The sequence below is a fragment of the Cheilinus undulatus genome, linkage group 20, assembly GCF_018320785.1.
Source record: "Cheilinus undulatus linkage group 20, ASM1832078v1, whole genome shotgun sequence".
NCBI classification, from domain to species: domain Eukaryota; kingdom Metazoa; phylum Chordata; class Actinopteri; order Labriformes; family Labridae; genus Cheilinus; species Cheilinus undulatus.
Window position 1 is genome coordinate 491,859 of NC_054884.1, and position 26,058 is coordinate 517,916.

The following is a 26,058-nucleotide window of genomic DNA, read 5'->3' on the forward strand; positions in this document are numbered from 1 at the left end:
TCAGACTGTCTTGTTGTCTTGAGAAAAGAGACAAGAGTCAACTGCCAGCTGGCGATGCCTGCCGCCAACTAGCTGTCAGGGGGTGAAATTACACCACAAACTACCGCACCAACGAAGTGAATAATTAGCTAATAAAATATCGATACTGCATTTTAAAATATCGATACAGTATCATGCCAAGAAGTATCGCAATATTTCAGTGTATCGATTTTTTTGTCCCACCCCTAGCAGATAAGGGGTCAGAACAGCTGATCCAAAGCGTAAAAGACAGCCGTTTTTACGCACTCCAACTGGATGAATCGACTGACATCACAAGTCTGTCAAACCTGCTTGCCTATGTGCGGTACGAAAAAAGTGGCAAGATAAAAGGAGTTTTTATTTTGCAAACCTCTGCCCACCCGTTCAACTGCTGAGGCCATTTTTGACACTTTGAACACTTTCATTGTTTCCAATGGGAATGAATGGTCCAAATGTGTGGGAGTGAGCACTGACGGAGCCCGTGCGATGCTGGGGCAGCACAGCAGAGTTGTCCGGCGTGTGAAAGAGGTGGCTCCGCAGGCAGCATCTGTCCACTGCAGCATACACCGTGAAGCAACTTCACTTCATCAAGAGCCGTCCACTGCAAACACGTTTATTTGCGGTGTTATGTGGAGAGATGGGCAGCGATCATCACCAGCTGCTATTACACACCGAAGTGCGGTGGCTGTCCTGGGGAAAGGTACTGACGCACCTGTTTGAGTTACGTGATGAAGTACGTGTGTTTTTTCTCGACACAAAGTTTGAACTCGCACAGCGCTTTAGTGATTTTGAGTGGTTGGCTAAGTTGGGTTACCTGGCCGATATTTTCAGCCACTTAAATGCACTCAACCTCGCTCTTCAAGGGACAGCAGTGAACACGTTCAATGTCCAGAATAAAGTGGATGCGACCATAAAAAAACTGGCACTGTGGGCTAAGTGTGTCGACCAGTCAAACTATGACTTGTTTGAAAATCTGGCCGATTTTCTGACAAAGGAACAGAGTCAGCTTCCCATCACCGTGAGCAGCGCTGTCAGAGAGCACCTGCAAGGTTTGAGGACCCAGCTGCATGCATACTTCCCCATCCCAGATGTGCAGTATAACTGGATAGAAAACCCATTCACCAGCCACAGTGACGAGGCCCTCACTGCCCTGAGCGCAAAAGAACAAGATAGTGTCGTGGATCTCTCTTGTGACACCGCGCTGAAGCTGGTGTTCTCACAGAAGCACCTGAGAAACTTTTGGCTTCATGTTGCTTCTGAGTATCCTGATCTGGCCAACAGAGCTGTGAAATTCCTGATGCCTTTCCCGACGACCTACCTCTGTAAGACGGGATTTTCTGCACTCGTGTCATTAAAAACTCAGTACAGAAACAAACTGAATGTTGAGCCAGATCTTCGACTGAAACTTTCATCCATTGTGCCAGACATCAAGCATCTGGTTGCCGCCATGCAACACCAGCCGTCTCATAGGTGAGTCAACATATTGTTGGCCAGTTGTTGGACTGATCCAATGCAGCTTTATAAAAGTTTGAATTTTGTTTCGTTGCAATTATTTCTTTTGCTTGTATGCAAATATTTTTCTTCCGCCGAGACATTACATGCTGAATTTTGCACTATCTGTAGGCTACACTGGTTTGTTTGTAGGCTCATGATTTAATATAAAACGCAACTTATGTAATTTTTTGTTAATAAGCTGTGGGAATGCATCGGGGATGGCAGCCTATATAGCGCGGACAAATGCTCTCTTTATATGCAGGGAGTCGGGAGTAGGAGGGAAATCTGATGGAAAATAAATATGTTTTGGCTTGTTTTGATATTTGGGTTTTGGTGGTGTTCTGCGACATTGTGTGCCAAACACCAACACCATGACATCTTAATATGATCCACTGCAGTTTTTATTTGAAAAGGAAAAAGCCATAAGTAAGAGTTTTAATTTTGTTTTAATTTTGTTTCTTTGATGTTATTGCTTTTGCTTGAAGTTTTTGTGTTTATTTGTAAGCCTATTGATTTATTGGACTTCTTTTGATATTTGGATTTTGTTTGGATCTGATAAGATGTCAAATTGTCATATATGAGAATGCATTTTTCCATTGTTGAAGGATACCGTTATTTTTGAATTATTTGTTAATTACCATGTTACAGACAGCCCCTTGCTTGTCATTTCTGATATCTGTGTGGTACTGATGGACAGCTCCTGGAATGATTGATGTGTGTGTGTGAGGACAGCTCCTTGAAAACTGTTACACTGAAGATGTTGCAACATGTTACAGGTGTTCAATCTTCAATAAAAAAGTGCTCTGAGAACACATTAAACCTCCGTATTTATGGGGTCGGAGTTGGGCTGCAAAAATTTTTGAGACTTAAAAGTGGGCCCTGAGTTGGAAAAGGTTGGGAACCACTGATCTAGAGTTTCTGACTGACCACTTTCTTCCATGGTACAAAAAGAAGAACAGTGCCGTCTGTAGCAAAATTTTCTTCATGCATGACAATGCTCCATCTCATGCTGCAAAGAATCCCTCTGTGTCATTGGCTGCTGTGGGCATAAAAGGAGAGAAACTCATGGTGTGGCCCCCATCCTCCCCTGACCTTTAACCCTACTGAGAACCTTTGGAGCATCCTCAAGCTAAAGATCTATGAGGGTGGGAGGCAGTTCACATCAGAACAGCAGCTCTGGGAGGATATTCTGACATCCTGCAAAGAAATTCAAGCAGAAACTCTCCAAAAACTCACAAGTTCAATGGATGAAGAATAGTGAAGGTGATATCAGAGAAGGGCTCCTATGTTAACATGGAACTTGGCCTGTTAAGATGTTTTTGATTGAAATAGCTTTGATTTCAGTAAATATGACCTCCTAATGCTGCAAATTCAATAAATGACCATTTTACTATTGTTATTCTGCGCGAAAAACCTTTATTATTCTTCCGCTCACTTTTTCGGCGCGCTACTCCTCCCGCAAATTTCAACCGATTTCAACCATTCAAACTTCAAAAACTTCAGCCTAATTAGGACACGACTGCTATGGCTTTTCTAAGACTTCTTCCTCATACTTTCAGAGATATTCAGCGATTTCCCAAAAAGTTGGGACCATAGAAATGAATGGGTAGAATGTTCAGAGAGGCTTCAACTGACACATTTCACACATCTTCTGACCTCCATTCAAAACCCTATAACTCATTCATACTCTCACTTACTGACTCCATTCAACCTCTAACATATTCACAAGACATTCAGCTATTTCAGAATGATTCAGCTCCTTCATATCTTTCATCGTTTCTTCACAGCGATCCTTCAAAGTCACTTCACCAATTTCTCTCCTCTCACTTCTCACCCCATTCATTTCAATGGGAAGGACCTTCTGGCAGTTGATTAAGCTAGAGTGGCACACTCTAACTTCCTAAAGAATTTTCTATCCCAAACAAATTCTCACTGACGCCACAAATCTAACACCACACACATAAAAAATATATAAAAACGGAGGAAATCTTGTCCTGCTACTGTGGAACCAAGAACCAAAGCCATATCATCCACACTTTTGGCGTGAGAGGACCAACTGTCCCAAGAAAACGGACATCTGCTCCATCTGCTGCAATGTTACAGAAATGGGCGGTTTTGCCAAAGATGCCAAAAAGATGCCTGTTTTTAGATTGCTCTCCTGACCTCATTTCTTGCACAATCAACACCAAAACAACATCAGTGCTAGTTCCAAGCCTGCAGATGCTCACGCCAAAATCCATTTGATGATAGCATGTACGGTTTTCGCACACGGAGAGGAGAAAGAGACTGTGTTTACAAGCAAAATCACCCAAAGCTGCTCTCTGTTCTAACAGGTCTAACTGATATTAGTGCGCATGTGTGCTTCATGTGACCAGTGAGGTGTGACCATGCAGGCATTAATTACCATGGCAACCAGGCAGACAGAGGGCTGGGTGGAGCCTAGTCACTAAAAGTGAGGAGGATGGACCTGTCATACTGTTTCCACTGTAGATCCAAGTCTAACTCCTCATTTCTCACAGATGTAACTGCTCTCTGTGATCACTGATGATGATGCGCATTTGTGTGTGTTAGCGCATAGGGATGTGTTTGTGTGTGTGTTTTACAGATGCAGGTTTTTTGAACAGTACAATAAGCCTCATCCTTACAAACTCCATTCCCACTATTAGCAATTTGGCATTAGCCATTCAAAATTACATTTAGCTTCTTTCTGAGATGTTTCATACCCATTCTTAGCAGTTTGGCATCAGCCATTCAAGATTATACTGAGCTTCATTCTACGATTATTCATACTCACTTTAACTGTTCAGTGCCAGCCATTCAAGATAACCTTTAGGTTCTTTCTCAGATTTTTTAAACCCACCATTAGTGTCAGCCATTCAAGAATTCATTTAACTTCTTTCAGGGATCATTCAAACCAGCATTAGCAGTTTGGCGCAGCCGTTCAAGAAATTATTTAGCTTCTTTCAGGGTGTTTGTCAGCTCAGCATTAGCAGTTCGGCGCAGCCGTTCAGCAAATCAGCATTCACAGCGCAGTTTCTTCAGAAATTGCATTCTCTAGTCAGTTCTGAAACTCTGTTGTGCAGAATAATGTGCAACAGTGCATTTTGAGTTTTTAAAGTTATCATGGGGAGGTTTGTTCTATAAGATGTGAATTATGCTCTGTTAATGACTTGAAAATTATACTGACTGTCATTTGCATCAACTACTTAGGAAAATCAGAGAAAAATATCATTTGCATAATGATTTGGAATCTATGTGGAAATGTTTGTCTGTGATTTTTGATCATTTAAAAAAAAAATTCAAATATCAGTCACTTTTCTAGTGATCAAGAAATTGATGAGTATTGTTACCCCATAAACAAATGAGTACTGGTTAAATGTGCACACACGTGTGTATCACTTACTGCGAAACCCTTTTGGTCTGCAATAACATGTTTTATCTATAAAATGTCCCACCCATTCCCTAAATAAAGAGTTAAAAAAGAAACCTCTGTCATCATTGCGTGTCTGAGACTTCTATTTTTGTTGCTGTGGTTTGAAAAAGGTGTGACTATGGTTTCATTTTTCCTAGAATCATCTCAGAGTCTATCTTTCTGGTATCTTGATGCCCATTTGTTATTTCTTTGCAGGAAAAAATATCTAGATCAGCATTACTCAACCCTGCTCCACCAAGAGCCAAATTGTTGAAAAATGCCTTGGCAAGAGCCCCAATGTAAGTGGTGAAAAGTGGCAAAAACTGATTAAAATGACAATAAAAACTAGTTTAAAGGTGGCAAATAATGGTTAAACAGTGGCAAAAAAGTGGGAAAAGGGGGCAGAGTAGGCATAAAATTGCAAAAAAGTGGGTGAAAAGTGGAAAAACAGGGAGAAGAACAGGGCAGAAAGAGGCAAAAATGGGTGAGAAGTAACCAAAAAATGAGTTACAGGTGGCAAAAAATGGCCAAAAACAGCAAAAACATGGCAAAAAAATGAGTGTAAAAGTGACTAAAAATGGCAAAAAAGCAGCAAGGAGTGGCAAGAATGCTGAAAACAGTGGCATTTAATGGAGCACAGCTTAAATGGGAAAAAAGTGGCAAAAAAAGAAAAAAATTGCAAAAAGCAGGATTAAAGAGGCAAAAGATGGTGGCAAGATAGGATAGAAGTAGTAATAATGTGCAAAAAGAGATGGCAAAAGTGGGCTTACAGCAGATAAAATTTATTAAAAGTAGCAGAAAATTTGGAAAAAAAAGGCAAAAAAAATGCAAATAAGGGCAATGATCATGTACAGACAAAAAAAAAGATTGAAAATTAAAGCCAACTGCATTAATGTGGGGATTCAAAGTGATTAATGTGACTTGTACTGGATAATTTATGAGGTCATAGTTTCCCTTTATAGAGGTTTTCTGGGGAAATAATATTTCAAATTAAGACATTAAAGAACCACAAATCATCACAAAAGAGCCACACGTTGAGGATCACTGATAAATGTATTTATTGCTTTTCAGCTTAAAATAGTTGGATATATTTGGTCCAAATTTCCCAGCCCTATCACACATACAGCAAACATCATTGAAACTTGGTTTCTTTCTGTGTGCACAGATGTTGTTTCCGGTTCCCCAGCACAAGCATAAAGATCACGTTCACAGCACTGTCCAATGACAAGAAGGAGCCAAGGAACGTGCCGGAATCACCGGTCAAGCCCGTCCAACCTCAAATCTCTCCACTGACCATCAACATTCCCGACAACATTGCCCACCTCATGAGCCCGCTGCCTTCACCCACCGGCACCATCAGGTAGGAGATCATCAGATTTTGTTCTAAGCTCTGAATCTGAAGGATGACCCTAGTTTGATCTAACCTGGGTCTGAATGACTAATGCATGCACGTTTCAGATTTTTACTCCCATATTCCAGTCAGATGTGTAGTGATGATTCTGTTACATTTCAAAGCCCGTCTCTGCCTTTACTGCATGTGGATTTAAACAACCTTTTTTTCTTTCAATACATTTTATAGTGCAGCAAACTCCTGTCCATCAAGTCCCAGGGGGGCGGGACTTTCCAGCTACAGGACGGGTCGTGTCCTGGCCTCCGACCTGATTGGAGACAACTCCCAGTCAGAAAACGACAAAGATGCCTCAGGTGAAGACAGTCCAAAGGTGAGACTGAGGCAGAAACATGGGGGCTGAAGTGATGAAGAATAAAAACTGTCCTCATTTAAAGATCAGCTCAGTCCTGTCGCTGTCAGCGCTCTGTGAACGTCCCTGGTTACTGAAGTCTAAAAATTACCCAACACTCACAACAACAGAGACGTTTTTGAACCCTGTGTTTGTTTATTCATCAAACCAGAGAGAGAAAACTGAATTTAGCTCTGTATTCATGACAGAGCTCATGAGTTAATCTTTGTTTTACCCCCACAGGATGACTCAAAACCTCCGTATTCCTACGCACAGCTAATAGTCCAAGCGATCACCATGGCCCCGGACAAACAGCTGACTCTGAACGGGATCTACACCCACATCACCAAGAACTACCCATACTACAGAACAGCTGATAAAGGCTGGCAGGTCAGAGCCTAACTGTTACTACCTGACACCAGTACCGTGTCTGTATCTATACACTACAGGGTCATCAAGTACATCTGCACAAGGGCCAGGTTTAGTCTTGACAGAGTCTCTGGGGGCCGGACTTCCAAATAAAGAAAAATTAAATCAGTATTTTGTTCTGATTAACATATTATTTTGTTAGTATTTATATTTTCTTTCAAAACGTAGGACATTTTTAGGCATTACCAGGGAGATCTATCCCTATAATCTTTTTTGCGGTGGAGTTGGCTGGGCCTCTGAAAATCCCTGAAAATCCCAGAGAATGGTCCCTCCCCCGTTGTGATTTAGCACCAATATGAACTCATGTTTCAAACTTTCGACTACTTCACTGCTTCATTCACTACAATACAATACAATACAAGAACTTAATTTATCCCTGAAGGGAAATTCATTTGTCTGGAGTCTCATCTGTTTACTTTAGAATTATACAGTCTAATTGCTGATGGTATGAAAGATTTTCTAAATCTTTCTGTCCTGCAGCGCAGGGATAGGAGCCGTCCACCACCGTTGTTTCATTGCTCATTGAGGGAGATATGAAGTGGATGATCCATGTTTCTCAGAACGGCCTCCACCTTGCTCAGTGTGCGCCTCTCCACCTCATCCTCCAATGAATTCAATTTGATTCCGACCACAGAGCCAGCTTTTTTAACCAGTTTGTTCAGACGCCTTGCATCCTTGTGCTGCATCCTGCAGCATAAAACAGAACACTTGCCACCACAGACTGATAAAACATCTGGAGCATCTTACTGCAGATGTCAATTGATCGGAGTCTTCTGAGGCAAAAGAGGCGGCTCTGCCCCTTTTTGTAGATGAAGTCTATGTTTTTAGACCAGTCCAACATATTATCCAGGTGTACACCTAAATATTTATATGATGTCACCACCTCGATGTCCACGCCACAAGTGTTCACTGGCCGAAGAGGGGGTTTGGATCTGTGGAAATCTATGATCATTTCCTTTATCTCTGAGGTGTTGAGTAGGAGGCAGTTTTTGTGACTCCAGTCACTGAAGGCACTTATCAGATCCCTGTATTCGGCTTCTTGTCCATTTCTGATACATGCCATGTGATACATGCCATACATTCTTCCCTTTCTGCAACATTTTTACCAGAATTTGCTATTTTATCTCTCTGTAACCCACTTTCCTGCCTTTTCACTTCTTTGCCAATTGGCTATTTTTGTACCATTTTGCCACTTTTAACCCATTTTTGATACTTTTTTGCCTTTTGTGCCACTCCTTTATCAATTTTTGCCACTTTTCATTACTTCTAACCATTATTACCACTTTTCATTACTTTTTTGACCATTTTTGCCACTTTTAACCCAATATTGATACTTCCTGCCTTTTTTTCCTTTTTACCATTTTTTTTGCCATATTTTAACATCTGTTCATCACTTTTCCTGCAAGTTTTTGTCCCTTTGTGCCACTCCACAACCCATTCTAACACTTATCACCCATTTTTGCCACTGTAAAACCCCTTTTCACCACTTTATCTGGCCATTTTGCAACATTTCTCCCAGTCTTAATACATTTTTTTAATAAATATGTACTAATAATGCTTGACAAGTGAATATCTGTAAAAACAGCTAAAATGGGGTGGATTTAACAGCTGCAGATTTAACAGCTGCAGAAATTTTAAGCCAAAATATACTCTTAAAAAACACAGCATCTGATTTTCCTCCTTTTCTGAATTTAATGATCTTCTGGGGGCTAGACAGGAAGCTTTGTGGGGCCTGATATGGCCCCCGGGCCGCCAGTTGATGATCAGTGCACTAGGCCCATCTGGCAGTCCGGTTCAGTTCTGTGCGGGACAATATTGCAATTTGATATGCAATTATTCCTTAACTTTCTTTTATACCTAAACAAGGGCTGAACAATTCTTTAAGTGTTTAATTCTGATGATTTTGACTTGTATTGCAAATTGGACATGAATTTTTGCATCGAAGGGTTTTTGTCATTCTTACATTTCATAAGAAAAAAGTACAAAAATGAAGAATCGAGGATTTATTGTAGAATATTCTAAAAAAATGGCATCTCACCGGTTGCATCATATGCATGCATAACATCTACTGCAAAAAAATAAAAATAAAACTGCTATTTTGACACAAATTTCAGGTCAAAGAAATATTCCACCTTTTGCGGATTGAAAATTGCAGCCGGCCATATTGCGATTAAATCTAATTTTTGATTAATTGCCCAGCCCTAACAGAGATCCACACTGTTTCCTAGTCTGTGGATATTGGTATCTGTCCACAAATCAAGTTTCCTGACATTTGTCTGGACCTGATTTTAAGAACACAAAGCAGAGCCTGAAGGCTAACGTCAGCCTGGTCTATCCACGATGGATGTGAAACTAAATTAATGCTGAAGTTTTGTAAATACGAAACCTTAGATCAGCTGATTCTCTGTACTGTAGATAGTTATTCATCTTCTTACTTTAGGTAACCTGTGAAAACATCGCTCTGTGGTTGTTGAACGTGTTTGTGAAACTTCAGCCTGCAGCCGGTTTTAAAATGAGATCAGCACACCCAGGATTTCTGACATAATCTAGTCTGATTTTAACACCTTTAGTTGATTTTTAATGTGTTGAATTCTCACAGTACAGCTCTAAACTTTCATATTATGTGGAATAAAATAGGGCTGGACAGTTAATCACAAATAAGATTAAATTGCAGTATGGCCAGCTGAAATTTTCAAATCCCAGATAAGACAGTGCAATATTTTTTACCTTACTGTGTCAAATTACCAGCAGAGATTTCATGCTCCACACATTATTTTTTCAGAATAGTTTACTAAAATCCTACTTTTCCTGTTTGTGTATATGATTTTCTTCATCAAAATTTGAATATAATAAATAAATAATTATAATCCCTTTGAATATAGCAATCGATATCAAATTTGCTTTATGAGCCAAAATCCCAATTAGATTTTTTTTCTAATATTGTGTTGGTTATAATAAAGAATGGTTTATGCTTATGTTTGTTGAAGAATAAATGAGATGAGGAACCTAAAAAATAATAGCATATTAAATCAAAATCACAATATTGGAGAAAAACTCGTAATTAGATTATTTTCCCAGATTGTTCAGCCCACGTATAAACTGTAATAGACCAGATATATTCTCATACTAATGTACCGTTAAGACCCTAAACATTTCTGTATTCATCAGCTGATTATCTTTACTGACCATGGTTAACATGAGTAAGATGTAGTTATTTACAAAAACAGCCCCTCTCAGCTGAAATAAAGGTGTTTACTGCTTATTCCCTACTGTGGAAATGCAAACCTATTTAGGGGTTTAGCGTACCAAACCATACCAAGCCATTCCCAGTCAAACAGGACACCTGATAGTAGGGCTGGGCAATTAATCGAAAATTAGATTAAATCGCAATATGGCATGCTGCAATTTTCAAATTGCAGAAAGTGCAGTAATTTCTTAACCTAAAATTTGTGTCAAAATAGCAGTTTCAATTTTATTTTTGCTGCAGAGACATTATGCATTACATACCAAGCAATTATTCAAGTGCCATTTTAAGAATAGTCTACAAAAAAGCCAACTTTCTTCATTTTTGGACTTTTTCCTTATAAATGACATCAAAAATTACTCCCTTTCAGACAACAATTCATATCCAATTTGCAATAAGAGTCAAAATCATCATATATAGAACTTTTTCTTCGAAATTGTTTAATCTAATATTGTGTTGGTTATAATATAAACTTATTTATTGCTGTTGTTTAGTAGAAAACACATAAAATGAGGAACTTGAGACATAATCGCATATCAAATCGCAATCGCAATATTGGGGGAAAAAATCACAATTAGATTGCTTTCCCAAATCATTCAGCCCTACCTGATAGAGACGTGGCTTTAGCCATGCTCTCCTGGGTAACTGTTTCTGGGTTAGTTGAACAAAATAGATCAGAATGCAGGGAAATAAAAAAATGTTGATGATTACGGTATTTTCCGGACTATAAGTTGCACTTTTTTTCATGGTTTGGCTGGTCCTGCGACTTACAGTCAGGTGCGACTTATATATGTTTTTTTCCTCTTCATGACGCATTTTTTGACTGATGCGAAAATATGGAAAATACGGTAGATATTCTGGTAGAAAATCTCCAAACCCCGCTTACCTGCTGGTTCCAACCTGAAATATTTGAATATTTCAAAAAGATTGTTGCTGAAGAGAAATAAAACCATTGAAGGGATGTTTTGTTATTTTTGAAGTTGGGTTGGTGAAAGTGGTGCCAAAAGCCTGCAGAGATTTCACTGAGAATTGGCCCTTTAAACAGGATGCACTAGGCCCTACAGGTGTAGCTGCTCCTGCTTAATTTAGCCAGTTTACAGTGAAAATGGGCCAAAACATGGCTGGCTCAATTGTACGCTGTATTAAAAGTTTTTGAAGCATTTTCTTTTCTCCCAGAAAGCCTCTCACTATTTTGTACTGCAGCTCTTCACCTACCACAGTGTATCTGAGCAGCTGTGGGAGTCTGCAGGTTTTGTTCTGGTCAGTAACCTACAAGGTACTCTTAGTAGAGAAGAATCATGATAAAATAACGCTAGTCAAGAACGGGACAACATTCCTCTCTCTTCCCAGAATGTTAGAAGAAGAGGGCATGCTACGCAGTGGTAAAGTTTTTTGAGATGTGTTGCTGCCATCAAACTTCAAATGAGCTCATATTTTCATGAAATATTAAAATGTCTCAGTTTAACATCTGATATGTTGTTTCTGTTCTATTGTGAGTTTATCAAGGCATTCTGTTTTTATTTATATTTTACACTGCACCCCAACTTTTTTTGGAAACAGGGTTGTAGATTTTTAATAAACAGTCACATTTTTGTATTTCAGAACTCGATCCGCCACAATCTGTCCCTCAACCGGTACTTCATCAAAGTGGCCCGCTCTCAGGAGGAGCCTGGGAAAGGATCATTCTGGAGGATCGACCCGGCGTCTGAGGGGAAACTGATCGAACAGGCCTTCAGGAAACGCCGACCACGAGGAGTGCCGTGTTTCAGGACTCCTGTGGGGCCGCTCTCCTCCAGGTAAAAACCACAGCCATAGCTCAACACAGGTGTTAGGAAAACTTCTAAAAATGTTGGTATTGAAATGGATCCAAACTAGAAATGAAATTCTTTAAAGAGGACAGATTTGAATCGTTGTTGTACTGAACCTTTAATGATATTACTTACATTATAGGCAGTTTGATCTGTTTATATAAATACTCTTGTCCTACTCATTTCCATATTGTCCTAGCTCACTGGAAAAAACACAGGAGGTGTAAAGAGGTCCAAGTTTATAGTTTTATTATAAAAATCCATAATGAACCTCATTTCTTCATACAGGAGTGCTCCAGCTTCTCCCAACCACACAGGGGCGCTGTCTGCCCACTCAAGCGGAGTCCAGACCCCAGACAGCTTGTCCAGGGAGGGCTCCCCTGTCCCCATGGAGCCTGAACAAACCCCTCCCCCAGCTCCCACCACGGTCCAGCCCAAACTGGCCGTCATCCAGGAGGCCCGCTTCGCACAGAACTCCCCCGGTAACGCACGCTACTGCCTCACTTCCTGTCTATACATCTTTATTTCATGGTGTGCAGTGGAGACCAGAATTTAAACTTTATGTTTTTAGCAAAAATCTAACAACACTGTGGAAACAAGGAGTGTGAGTCTCTGCTCTCAGGGCGATTCTAATCTCCATTCACAGGCTCAGTTTGATTCACTGATGATTCAATCAGTACAGTTCAATTTGGTTTTTACAAACTGATCATGAAACCCAAATTAGTTTTTGCTTTAACAAAAATGAGAACAAAGATCTTTTCATAAGAGTCTAAGGGCGAACTCACACTAGGCAATCCATACTCGCACCATGCTTGGTCTGCACTCGCACTCCTCATCCAGGCCCGAGCACGGATACGGCACACACCCACGCCATCAGGAAGAGCATCCCAGATGAGGAATTTAACACGATAAATTCATGATATACATTATAAATTCATGATATACATTATATATTCAGGATATACATTATATATTCGGGATATACATTAAGTATTGTTATTTAAGGCTGTAAAATAGTACTCCATTTATACAATATCTGATCTGACATTGGGATTGCTTCACCTAAGCTGGGATCCTCCAATGAGGAGAGAGAGTGAGAGATTCTTCTCTTACCAGAGCGCCTAATCTAGAGCCTGAGGAGCTGATGGCCTTTAGCCATCCTACAGTCTCTAGCTGTGTTTCCATTACCTGTAGAAATGCGCAAAATCTGAAAAAACACCGGTAATGGAAACACCTGAATTTAAAAAAAAAAAACTCAAATATGGCTAAAATGTTTCTTCACTCTCATGAGGAGGTTTTTCAGATGTTTTGATTTAGAAATATAACACTAAAGTGCAATTGAAACTGTTTTCCTCATGTCACAGGACGTAACATATGGTGTCACGTGACCAGTTCACTCTGAGACCACATGGCATGTGGACAGAAGAGGAGATGAAACTTTTCTTTACATCATACTTACACCCTTATACGTGGCTTTTGCCATATATATAGACTTTTACTCTGAACTATCATCTGTTGCCAAGGCAACCACTGTAGATGTGATCAGAACCTTACCAACAGGTTTGACCGTCCAGCTAAACTGCAAGGCTCATGCCCAAAGTTCCCGTCAATGGAAACGCATTCAAAGCGCAATTGTAATTGGTGGAAATGTTAGAAATATGGCTTTCATTATGGAAAACTAGCATGATTTCTGAGCGCTCCTCCTCAACCTCACATGCAAACCTCATGTTATCGGACAGCCTGTTTCCAGATGAGGATTAAATGTTCAGTTATAGGAAATTTTTTTACTGTTTAATAGGTAAAAATGCTACCGAGTTCATAGATGATGTCCTACCCAAAGGAAGGTGATCAAACTGCAGTCACCAAGAAGTTGGCATAGAATCAGATACTTGCAGATAAATTCATATGATAGTAGTTTAGCATCAATAATGATAAAAAAGGGATTAAAAATAGGTTGACCCTATAACTCTTGTCTGTGTATGAGGCGTTACGCAGAAAGGATGAGAGGATGAGGATGTTTTAGAAAGCAACAATCTTTCACATTCGTAAAACTGGTCAGAAATATGGACAGGACTGGATTAGGATGAGAGGTCAGCTCAAATAAAGCAGAGGGGGAAATTCTTCTACGCTAAATCTTGGTTAATTGTTGGAATCAAATTAGACAAAAAAACATAATTTTATATTAATAATAATATTAAACAGTGCTGTGAAAAAGTATTTGCCCCCTCTCTGATTCCTGATGTTTTTATATTTATTATCACACTTAAATGTTTCAGATCATCAAACCAATTTTAATACCCCACAAAGATAACCCAAGTAAATTTTATATATATATGCTGCAGAACAGGTAAGATCCGGGAACATGCAGACCTTCACTATCAGAAGTTACTGGACACCAATGAAATGACCAGAGCCAATCAGAATTGAGTATATATGGGTGTAATTATTCATTTATAAAATGATGGTACTCTGATGATTTCGTCATTAACTCTAAGCCCCACCCACTCCCACAGGCTCCCCCCTAAACAACCAGCCAGTGCTGATCGCCGTGCAGCGCCCCATGCCTCAAACGACCATGAAGCCTGTGACCTACACCATGGCCACACCGGCCATCGTGACAACGTCTGTTAGCTCCAGCCCCGTCATGCAGACTGTTCATGTGGTCCACCAGATCCCGGCTGTCACCATGGCAACTGTTGCTGGACAGCCTGCTGCTACAGTGAGCCCAGAACCTCAGGAGAACGGCGGTGGAGACCACCAAGAGGTCAAAGGTAAGAAACTCTAAAGATAAATCAAACATTTTAGTTTTAAATAGAAATAGAAGGTTTTTCTGTTGCTGTTGTTTTTCAGCTCTTCTTAAAAAGACAGACTAATGTTTTCAACCAATGTGAAAAAACCCAAACAAATGTGGGCAGAGTCCTCATTGTCCTCACTGTCCTTCTGTCAGCATTTTGGGGCTGTTTTTCAGTTAAGTTTCCTGTGTTTTCAGTCAAAGTAGAGCCCGTCCCCTCCATCACAGCCTCCTCTATAGGTGGAGTCAGCCGGATCATCCAGAGCTCACAGGCCGCTCCTCTGACCACGGTGACCATCGTCCAACAAGCCCCACTTGGTCAGCACCAGCTCCCCATAAAGGCCATCACACAGAACGGGACTCACCTGGTCCCCATCAGCACTGCTGCGAGCACAGGTAAGACTCGGGAACGTGCAGACCCTCACTAAACCAGCATGGCTGTTTGGCTGACAGCTGAGGATAACATTTATTACCAAGCTCAACCCACTGTGACTTCAGCTTATTCTAGTGCCTAAAACAACCATATCTACATATCTACATGAATATTAATGGTTTTAAATGTGCCTGAAGCTGTACGGGTGTTGTCTACACTAAACTTCAGATCATTTCTCATCACTGAAAGAAGAATTTAATGGTTTAAATCTTCTGTTGATCTGGATCCCATTCCAACCAGTAGAGCACGTTGACCAGTTTGACCTTAGAGAAGACCATGGTGCTATGCCATGCATGGGTGCACAGGTCTGAGGGGTTGACTGGTTTGTTGTTTGACCAAACCAAACACTGAGGCTAGTTTAGCATGTAGAGCAGGCCCCCATAACAGAGTCCTCAATGCACTGGTTCACTGGATTGTTTCCCAGTGACGGCGCTGTTCGCCATATGTCTTCCCCCATTTTCTCTCTTGACATTTCCTGTCTCTCCACAGATGTCCTTTCTAAATAACGGCTAAAAAGCTAACAATAACGAAAGCCCACCATCATGTGCAGTTCTGTCATTACCTTTAAAGCACCTATACCAGTGTTGTAGTTTGGGATGGGTAGGTGTAGGTACAGACTAAATTCTGCTGGTACTTCTAAGTATTGATTCACATAAAATTAAACCGTGCCATATTTTGGTACCTAATCACATCCTCGTTACAGTGAGAGAGTAGACAATTTTCCATGCCTAACATGTTTTTTTACCAGCCACCTTTATTTGTTAGGTACCCATTTTCAGTGCAAAAGAACAAAGGAACCAAAACTAACATGAACAAAAATGGTCCACATGCATTCATTTCATCTTATAAACATAGAGTGTATGCATACCTGTAAACACTGGGCCAAAAACATCAGCATGGAAGGGGCCAAACACAGAATGAACCTCATTCCTCAGTCAGATATCTAAGTACTTGCCAAGGCCCTTCTGTCACAACTGACAAAATAATGCTCAAATTAACTCCTTGTTCCCGGCCCAAATTTTCAAGAACTGATGCTGCTTGCCCTAAATAATCATTAAGCCAACTGTCTGTATCAAAACAATTTGGTTCCTTCACCTTCCAGTTTATGAGTATTGTTTGTTTCACAGACAGAAGAGCTAATCCAATCAGGTGTTGTTATTCTTTAGAGGTTACTCCATCAGTCCTACCTCCCATAGACTCACCTTTGGACACAATGTGAAATTTACGTTCAGAATTTTACACAAACATTCTTTCACATTGTTCCAGAGTCTGTGGACCTGTGGGCAATGCCAAAGCTAAAAGGATAGACTGCTGATTTATCTGTTTATGCAATAATCTAATAATTTCAATAGAAAGAAAATCAGGGCATTTTTGATGCTTTTACATTTAGGCTGGTACCAGAGAGAGGCTAAAGATAAATTTATGTTCCAGTCTGTGACCATCTTCTGCTCCAGCCATCTCCATCTACCTGTCTCTGCAGAGTTTGTAATGTAGGCCAGGATAAAGGATGAACAGCATTATGAGCAAGGTAATATGAATATATAACTGGTACCCCTAACCCACCTTTGTCCCTGGGAACACATAACTTTAAGACTGATTCTAGGCTTTTTATCTTTCCATAAGAACCGTGAGAATCATTTCTGTATCTCTCTGAACCACTTCTGTGGAAATTTTAATGGAATTGCTGACAAAATAAATGTTAACCTTGGAAGTATATTAATTTTTAATATCTCTGCCCTCCCCAGAGAGATATTAGTAAATGTGTTCACCTCTTTAAATCCTCTCTGACTTTTTTCAGGGGTCCAGGGACGTTTAACTCAAAAATGGTTTGAATTGGAGATGTAGTGTTGACTCCAGGATGCTTCATGACCTGCGACTTCCATACTACGGTGGTTAAAGTCAATTGTCCAGAGTGTTTAAAGGAATAGCCTCACTCTTAAACTGAAAGATTTTGTATCCAGAGAGCTCAACAAATTCATTAAAGACCCTGTAAAGTGAAAATGAATCTGTATTTAGATTTATCTGTATGACAGCTCACCGTGTTAAAAATTTTATCAAATCTCAGTCAAATAAAACATCTCAAAGTTTATAAATGAGGCAGTGAAATCTGCTCCAGGATGGTGTGGGTGTGTCCGTTGAACGAGCTGAAGCCCCGCCCATTCAGGAAATCTGATAGATTTGGTAAATTTACCTCACAATGAACAAAAAAAAAAACTGCATTTAACTGACTGTTAACTTTCAATGAAGTCGGTGACATCAGCTAACAACAGACTGGACTGAGAAGAACTGCTCTGTGATTTTAGATTGTAGTGTTAGAGGGGAGGGGTCACTCCCTACTGTGGGCTCATGACATCATGAGTCCACATTTAGCCCCGCCCACATTAAACCCAGCAGGAAAGAGGTGAAAAACTTTCTAACAGTCTTAATTCAGAATTCAGTCACATGTAGATCTCAGTGTTTTTACATTTACAGCAACCAGATTCCAACATTTGTAGAGTGTTAGGACAAAAACTTTGGATTTCACTTTACAGGGTCTTTAAAGATGAAGAAGATGACGTGGAACTGACTGATCTGGATGTGACAATGTTAGCAGTATGTCGTCTGCCTAAAGATTGACTTTAAAATCAGTATTAAAGACCATGATACCGGTTATACCCTGATTAGCCCTGATAGTACAAGCAGGAATAAAAATAACTGGTGGGGCCCAGCATCCCTGTCTGGTGGACCTGCAGAGATGGAAGACTGAGGACATTAATCCATTGGTTTTGACACATGAAGTTGGGGTTTAATCCATTGTATGCATTTTGACCAAAACCATCTTTGACAATGTTTGAAATAAATAAGACCAATCTATTCTGTCAAATGCTTTTTCAGCATCTAGTAAGTTTGCAACAGCAGGGTGTTTGAGAGACATTACAGTATTTTATAATTATTATTTAACAGACCCGGAGGACAAACATTTCCCATTTGTCCTTACCTGGTTTTTGGAATAGAGAGATAACTGCTGTGTTCATGCTAATAGGCATCATCTGATTGGATGTAATATCCCTCTACAGTAAGGTCAGTATCAGGGACAATTCCTTCTGGGAGCATTTCTAAAATTTGATGGTATAACCATCCTGTCCTGGTGCTTTTTCAGGAGGAAGAGCTCTACTTCCTGCAGATCTGTCTCCAAGTATGCCTTTTGGTGCATTGTTGAGAAAGTCATCTACAATATCTGCATCCTATTCACATTCAGATTCATAAAGCTTAAAATTATATTCTGGGAATGCTTGGTTCATTTGTTCACAAATTAGAGATCCACATTGATCATAGATAGATGATATTGCAGAGTTATTCTCTGTTTCAGTCTCAATGCGAGCATTTTGCCAGCTTTGTCTCCACATTAAAAATATTTCTGTCAGTCTATAAAGAGCAAACGAGTTTCCTCATGCAGAATAGATGTAACTCTGTTCCAGTGAGTAGCACTGGTTGTTTTACTCTCTGATCATGTGGATTTGTCATATGTTGCTTCTCTAGGTTTTTCAATTCTAAAGAGTTTTTGCAGTTTTTGCATTTCAGTGCTGTAGCTTATACACCAGCCTCTACATGCAACCTTGAAAGCCTCCCACTAAGTCTGAATTCAAGTTTATCTCAAAGAATTCTGAAATTCTAATTTGAACCAATTTCACCAATTGTTCATTCCTGAAAAGCAATTTCTGCTGTTTTGTTTTATCACAGTGCCACACGTCTCTGTACTCTGTATTTCTTCAAGGGCTGCAGAGAGAGCGCCGTCTGCAGGAAGGATCCAACAACAGATCTTGAACCAAGTTAAACTCCCCACCAATCAAAACTTTGATGGAACAGTTAATTTAGATAAAATCTCCATCTGTCCAGAGCTTGGGGCATAAATATGAGAATTGTCGTCTTTTTATGCTAAAGAAAACCAGATGTTAAAACAGGTTAGAGTTAGGGTTATCTTTATCAGATATTTCATCTGTAACCTGAAAGGATAGTTTTTCAGGAGTCCATTCCCGGGGCAGAAAGAACCTGACCAACCCATTTGTTTCAGTGTGAATGATTTCTGTAAGGTGGGTCTCCTGTAACAAGGCTACATCAGGAAAGACACTTCAAGTTAGAGATTATTTTATACCGCTTCACTTTATTTGAGACCCCATTTACATTCCAGCTTACCACCTTCATAGTGATAGAACCTATACTTTATAAAATCAACATTTAAATGCCAACTTAATTTCCATTAATATGTTTTACCTGAGAGACAAAGGGTAACAAAAAAACAAACACAAACATATACGGGACATATGCCACAAGAGAAAGAAAGTCTATCCTCCTCTAACCATGATCCAACAGGAGCAGGTGTCACGCCACTCAAAACAGCCACAGTCGTAATAAGCTGTTGTCCCTGTCTCTCTTTTAAAGTTAAATTAATGAGATAAATATTAATATATATACACACCTCTGCTACCACCCGGGACCCCCCCGTTATGATACCACAGGGACTTCATGGCTTCTAAGCGGCACTGAGAACTGGCCTGGTGAAAGTCCAACTCATAAAAGACTGAACTGGTAATGTCAGTGTGTATTTATCCTGCATATATCGGCGCTAACTTCCTGTCTATCTTCCCGCTTCTCTCCTCCAGCAGTTGCAAACCCGCTTCACCTCCTGGCGGCCCACGCCTCAGCCTCGGCGTCCCTTCCCACTAAGAGGCAGAATGGAGAACTGCAGGATCAGCCCGAGTCGAAGAGGGTGAAAACGGAAGAGGACGAAGAGGAGGAGGAGGACGCTGCTGCTAACAAGAATGGCACCAGGAGCCGAGCCGGAGAGGGCGGGGTCAGCGAACACATCAGTGGCAAGTAGCCTGACCCCCCCCCACCCCCCCAACCCGAATGCAGTGAGCCTCACCCCTCCATCCATATACCATCATCACCGACTCTGAGGTGCCAAACAGCGACGAGACACGGAAACAGCCGCAGGACTCCGGAAACCCTCTTCCATTTATTTAACGACCACGATGCAAAAACTAGAGACCAAACTGGAGACGTTAAAGAGACGACTGTGAAGCACAGGAAGATTTATTATTAAAAAAAAAGACTTCTGAGCGATCCTGAAACCCCAAAGACAAGAGGGAGCCTCATCTTGGTAGCATTAAAGCGCTTAAACTGTATTGGATAGAAGAGAAAACCACGTCCAATCAGCAGTAAGGGAAGTCAGTGTTTGTATGTGGACATTCCCATCTTTGGCAGCTAGCCTCCGTGTCGACCTCCCTAACCCCGTCGTGAGTAGAAATGCAGTATTCTGTCGTACAAGTGATCTTTTCTCCATGTTTCCCGAGGCACAGAAACTATCCAGTAATAATGACAAAGCTATAGGTGGGCTCTTTGACACATTTAGACTTTGGGACTCTGTTTTTGTTTAAAGTGAAATGAATGTAGTCTCCTTTTTTGTTCCTTTGAGAGAAAACACTATCTATGGAGTGGATGTTATGTTCTCTGCTCAGTCATGCAAAATGAAATTTCTTTATCACTGTACATCTGCAGATTTTTTCATATTTTACAAATATCCTATGAGATCAAAGTATATTCCCATGCGTATTTGACCATATGCTTCGTCGAGCTTGCATGTAAACGGATGTAGACACGAGCAGATTATCTGAATATGGAACTGAAGAAACTTTAGACTGAATCTAATTCTGACCAGTGCTGCACTTAACCCGACTCTGTTGTTTTTGTATTTTCGTTCCTGCCATGGATGTGTTTGTTACCTTTGTGTTAGACTCTTTTCAACCTTCTGTTCAGGCGACTAAACTTCAGATTGTACTCGATGTTACACGAGGAAAAACAAGTGATAGCTGTTTGTTCTGCTTCAGTGGGTAAATGCTTTTTTTTTTATAAATTTATTTAAAACACGGAACCTCTTAGTCTGGTTTTCTTTGACTCTAGAGGTCTTTCTCATTTCAGTTTGGTGTCCTTCCTTCCTCCATTAGCGTTGTTTCCTCGCGTCTTAGCTCCACCCAGCGAGGAACTGAAAGAGAGATGCAAGAAAAAGAGAGGAGGAGAGAGGAGGCACAACTTAGTGAATGAGAAATCTTTCACTTCACAGCGTCAGTCTGAGCGACGTCAGGTCCTGATGATCCTTCATAGCCCAAACATTAGCAGACCCGTATTTTAATTAATTTCAAAAACTCTCCACCATAAAAATAGTCAAAAAATTGGCCATAAAATGTCTTAAGAAATAAAGTCTTTATTTTACATATCTGATTATTAGAGGAATTACTTTGGTTCATAAATTCAGTCATTTAATCATTGTTAATATCCTCATCCATGGAGCCTACAGATCTGTCTTTATTAGCTGATAACTGAGGCTCTCTTTCACATAATCTGTAATCTGATCAATAATCCACCACAGAGCTCTGTGAGTTTGAATTTTTCAGTTAAATATCAACAACAAACAGTGAGGCCGAAATTCTGTAAGATTATATCATCCTGTATAAAGTCAAAATTTAAACACATTTGTTATTTTAATCTATCTTTGAGGGTTTTATTTCAAGCAGATAAGTGCTGTGAGAATATAGAAAGTCATGAACCGTGCAGAAGTGCGGCTTTTCTGGCAGATGCAGTGCCTCCAAACCAATCATGTTGTGCCCTTGGTAAAAACACTTCCACAGAGGATAGACTGGTATTTCCTCGGTCTGAGCTCCTCCAGGAGCCTCCTCTCTCCTCCATCCTCGCCTCCTCCAGGAGCCTCCTCTCTCCTCCATCCTCGCTTCTACAGGAGCCTCCTCTCTCCTCCATCCTCGCCTCCTCCAGGAGCCTCCTCCTTCCGTCATCTTGCCTCCTCCAGGAGCCTCCTCTCTCCTCTCTCCTCCATCCTCGCCTCCTCTCTCCTCTCTCCTCCATCCTCGCTTCTACAGGAGCCTCCTCTCTCCTCCATCCTCGCTTCTACAGGAGCCTCCTCTCTCCTCCATCCTCGCTTCTACAGGAGCCTCCTCTCTCCTCCATCCTCGCCTCCTCCAGGAGCCTCCTCTCTCCTCTCTCCTCCATCCTCGCTTCTACAGGAGCCTCCTCTCTCCTCCATCCTCGCTTCTACAGGAGCCTCCTCTCTCCTCCATCCTCGCCTCCTCCAGGAGCCTCCTCTCTCCTCTCTCCTCCATCCTCGCTTCTACAGGAGCCTCCTCTCTCCTCCATCCTCGCTTCTACAGGAGCCTCCTCTCTCCTCCATCCTCAGCTCCTCCAGGAGCCTCCTCTCTCCTCTCTCCTCTATCCTTGCTTCTCCAGGAGCCTCCTCTCTCCTCCATCCTCACCTCCTCCGGGAGCCTCCTCCCTCCTCCATCCTCGCTTCTCCAGGAGCCTCCTAACTTCTCCATCCTCGCTTCTCCAGGAGCCTCCTCTCTCCTCCTTCCTCGCCTCCTCCAGGAGCCTCCTCTCTCCTCCATCCTTGCCTCCTCAAGGAACTTGCTCCAGGAGCCATTCTCACCTCCTCCAGGAGCCTCCTCCTTCCGTCATCTTGCCTCCTCCAGGAGCCTCCTCTATCCTTGCCTCCTCAAGGAACTTCCTCCAGGAGCCATTCTCACCTCCTCCAGGAGCCTCCTCCTTCCGTCATCTTGCCTCCTCCAGGAGCCTCCTCTCTCCTCCATCCTTGCCTCCTCCAGGAGCCTCCTCTCTCCTCCATCCTTGCCTCCTCCAGGAGCCTCCTCTCTCCTCCATCCTTGCCTCCTCCAGGGGCATTTAAGGAACTGGCAGATCCTTCATCATGGCAAAGGGAGAACGATTTCTGGGTCAGTCAAGGAGAGAGGAAGTGAGGATGGACAAACTTTGTAACGAGAAGCACCCCATGTCAGAGCTTGTTCCTCTAGTACAAACAGGGGAAGGTGATCAAACTGTGAAGAAAATCTGGTGATTTTCAGAAGGTTGTTTGCAGCATAGATGGTTTGCAGAATGTCAGTGATGGGGGGCAGGAAGGGATTTCTGCATAGAGAGGCATTTTCAAAATGACCAGTTTTAGGCAGTGTAAGAAGTCAAAACGAAAACGACGTCAGTAACTACAGTGGAAAACAGTTGGCCCACACTTAAATGCTTCAGATCATCAAACTAATTTAAATATTAGAGAAAACCAGAGTTTAAATGATGAGTTAAAACAGGGGTGTCAAACTCAATTACAGCAGGGGCCGAATTCTGGATTAAGGTCTAACCTGGTGACCTCATGGTCAAGATTTAATGTTAGACTGTCAACTTCATTTTCACCAGAAATATGATATGGAAAAACAGCACTGAGGATAAATCATCTGGAAATTAATAAAGTTAAAAATGATATGTTTAAAGGCTCAAATCTGAGATAAAATTCCAATGTATTAGTTCAAACGATCAGAACATGATATTAAAAATAGAAAAATAATGATTTTAAAGAGCAAATATGAGGATTAAGTTGAAATCATGAGTTTGAAAGGTCAAAATATGACTTAAATTTTTTTATTGTGAGTCTGGTCCAAATATTGGATTAGAAAGCCAAAAATTAGGCGTTGAAAGTGTCAAAATATGAGCTACAATTCAAAATGATGACTTAAAAAGTAAAACATATGACTTAAATTCGAAATTGGGTGTGATAAAGGTCAAAATATGATATAAAAAGTAAAAATGTTTCACTAAAAATGTCAAAAAATGAGAAAAAATTGAAATCATGTTTTTAAAAGTCAAAATATGACTTAAAATTGGGTATCTAAAAGATAAAAATGCGACATAAATATAAAGTCCAAATTCTGGGTGTAAAAGGTCAAAGTATGAAATGAAAAGTCTTGAGATGCAAAATTGAAAATATGAAATAAAACACAAATTATTCAGATTTTAATGGCTTAATAATGATATTTTAAATAATTGAGGTTAAGTTAACATTTTTATACTGGAGGAAATCTGCAGACTGGTGGGCCAGTTGTTATACAAATATGATATGATCTTGCGGGCCGGATATAATCGTTCCACGGGATTTAGCTCCCTGGCCTTGAGTTTGACACCGGTGAGTTAAGGGGTAAATCCATCCAGACCTACCTGGTCCTCTGTGAAACAGTCATTCACCCCTAAACCTCATAACTGGTTGTTCCACCCTTGGCAGCAGCAACTGAAGCAAGCATTTGTAGCAGCAGGCACCAAGTCTTTCTCATCACTGTGGAGGAATGTTGTCCCACTCTTCTCTGCAGAATAGTTTTCATTCAGTCATATTGGAGGATTTTCCAGCATGAACATGAACCTCCAGTTTAAGGTCATACTACAGCATCTGTCAGATCTACACCGCTTTCCACATTATTTTGCAGATGACATTTTTCTCTTATTTTCCTAAATATTAATGCAAATAACAGAATATTTTTCAAGTCATCAGCCGTTAGAGCATAATTCAAATGTTTTTGTACAAACTTCACAACGATAACCATTATTTTTTTTTAAATAAAAACCTCAAAATGCACTGTTCCACATTATTAAGCAAAACAGAATTTTGAAGATTTTATTGGTTATAAAGAACTGAAAATGGTCATTCATTGAATCTGCAGCATTAGGAGGTCATGTTTACTGAAATCAAAGCTATTTCAATCAAAAACATCTTAACAGGCCAAGTTCCATGTTAACATAGGAGCCCTTCTCTGATATCACCTTCACTATTCTTCATCCATTGAACTTGTGAGTTTTTGGAGAGTTTCTGCTTGAATTTCTTTGCAGGATGTCAGAATATCCTCCCAGAGCTGCTGTTCTGATGTGAACTGCCTCCCACCCTCATAGATCTTTAGCTTGAGGATGCTCCAAAGGTTCTCAACAGGGTTAAAGGTCAGGGGAGGATGGGGGCCACACCATGAGTTTCTCTCCTTTTATAGCAGCCAATGACACAGAGGGATTATTTGCAGCATGAGATGGTTCATTGTTGTGCATGAAGATCATTTTGCTACAGAAGGCACGATTCTTCTTTTTGTACCATGGAAGAAAGTGGTCAGTCAGAAACTCTATATACTTTGCCGAGGTCATTTTCACACCTTCAGGGACCCTAAAGGGGTCTACCAGCTCTCTCCTCATGAATCCGGCCCAGAACATGACTCCGCCCCCTCCTTGCTGATGTCACAGCCTTGTTGGGACATGGTGGCCATCCATCAACCATCCACTACTCCTCCATCTGGACCATCCAGGGTTGCACGGCGCTCATCAGTCAACAAGACTGTTTGAAAATGAGTCTTCATGTATTTCTGGGCCCACTGCAACCATTTCTGCTTGTGAGCATTGGTTAGGGGGGGCTGAATAGTAGGTTTATACACGACTGCAAGCCTCTGGAGGATCCTACACCTTGAGGTTGGTGGGACTCCAGAGGCACCAGCAGCTTCAATTAGTCTGTCAGAAACCTTCCTCATTATGCCTTTATCTGCAGGAACCCGTCTGTGCTCTGAATCAGACACTAATGTCTCGTATGTTAACATGGAACTTGGCCTGTTAAGATGTTTTTGATTGAAATAGCTTTGATTTCAAAGTTATTGCATTTTATTTGCATTAATATTTCGGAAAAAAAGAGAAAAATGTCCTTTGCATAATAATTTGGAAAGCAGTGTCAGTCCAGACTTTGACTAGACCACTCCAGAACCTTCATTTAGTTTCTAGTCCATTCAGAGGCGGACTTGCTGGTGTGTTTGGGATCACTGTCCTGCTCCATAACCCAAGTGTGCTT

The 26,058-nt window shown here is 40.9% G+C and overlaps 1 protein-coding gene across 2 annotated transcripts in view; it reads left to right on the forward strand.

Annotated features, from left to right (window-relative positions):
* The window catches only part of foxk2a (forkhead box K2a), a 38,264-nt gene extending 16,989 nt beyond the window's left edge, over positions 1-21,275 (forward strand). The window contains exons 2-9 of one of the 2 annotated variants that reach the window (XM_041815965.1): positions 6,090-6,284; positions 6,504-6,645; positions 6,907-7,053; positions 11,939-12,132; positions 12,433-12,626; positions 14,658-14,915; positions 15,134-15,331; positions 20,009-21,275. In XM_041815965.1, the coding sequence (XP_041671899.1) occupies positions 6,090-6,284; positions 6,504-6,645; positions 6,907-7,053; positions 11,939-12,132; positions 12,433-12,626; positions 14,658-14,915; positions 15,134-15,331; positions 20,009-20,226 (1,546 nt within the window). In that variant the 3' untranslated portion in view covers positions 20,227-21,275. The remainder of the gene's footprint in view (positions 1-6,089; positions 6,285-6,503; positions 6,646-6,906; positions 7,054-11,938; positions 12,133-12,432; positions 12,627-14,657; positions 14,916-15,133; positions 15,332-20,008) is intronic. The other variant, XM_041815966.1, reaches the window with a different exon arrangement.
* The last annotated feature ends 4,783 nt before the right edge of the window (positions 21,276-26,058 follow it).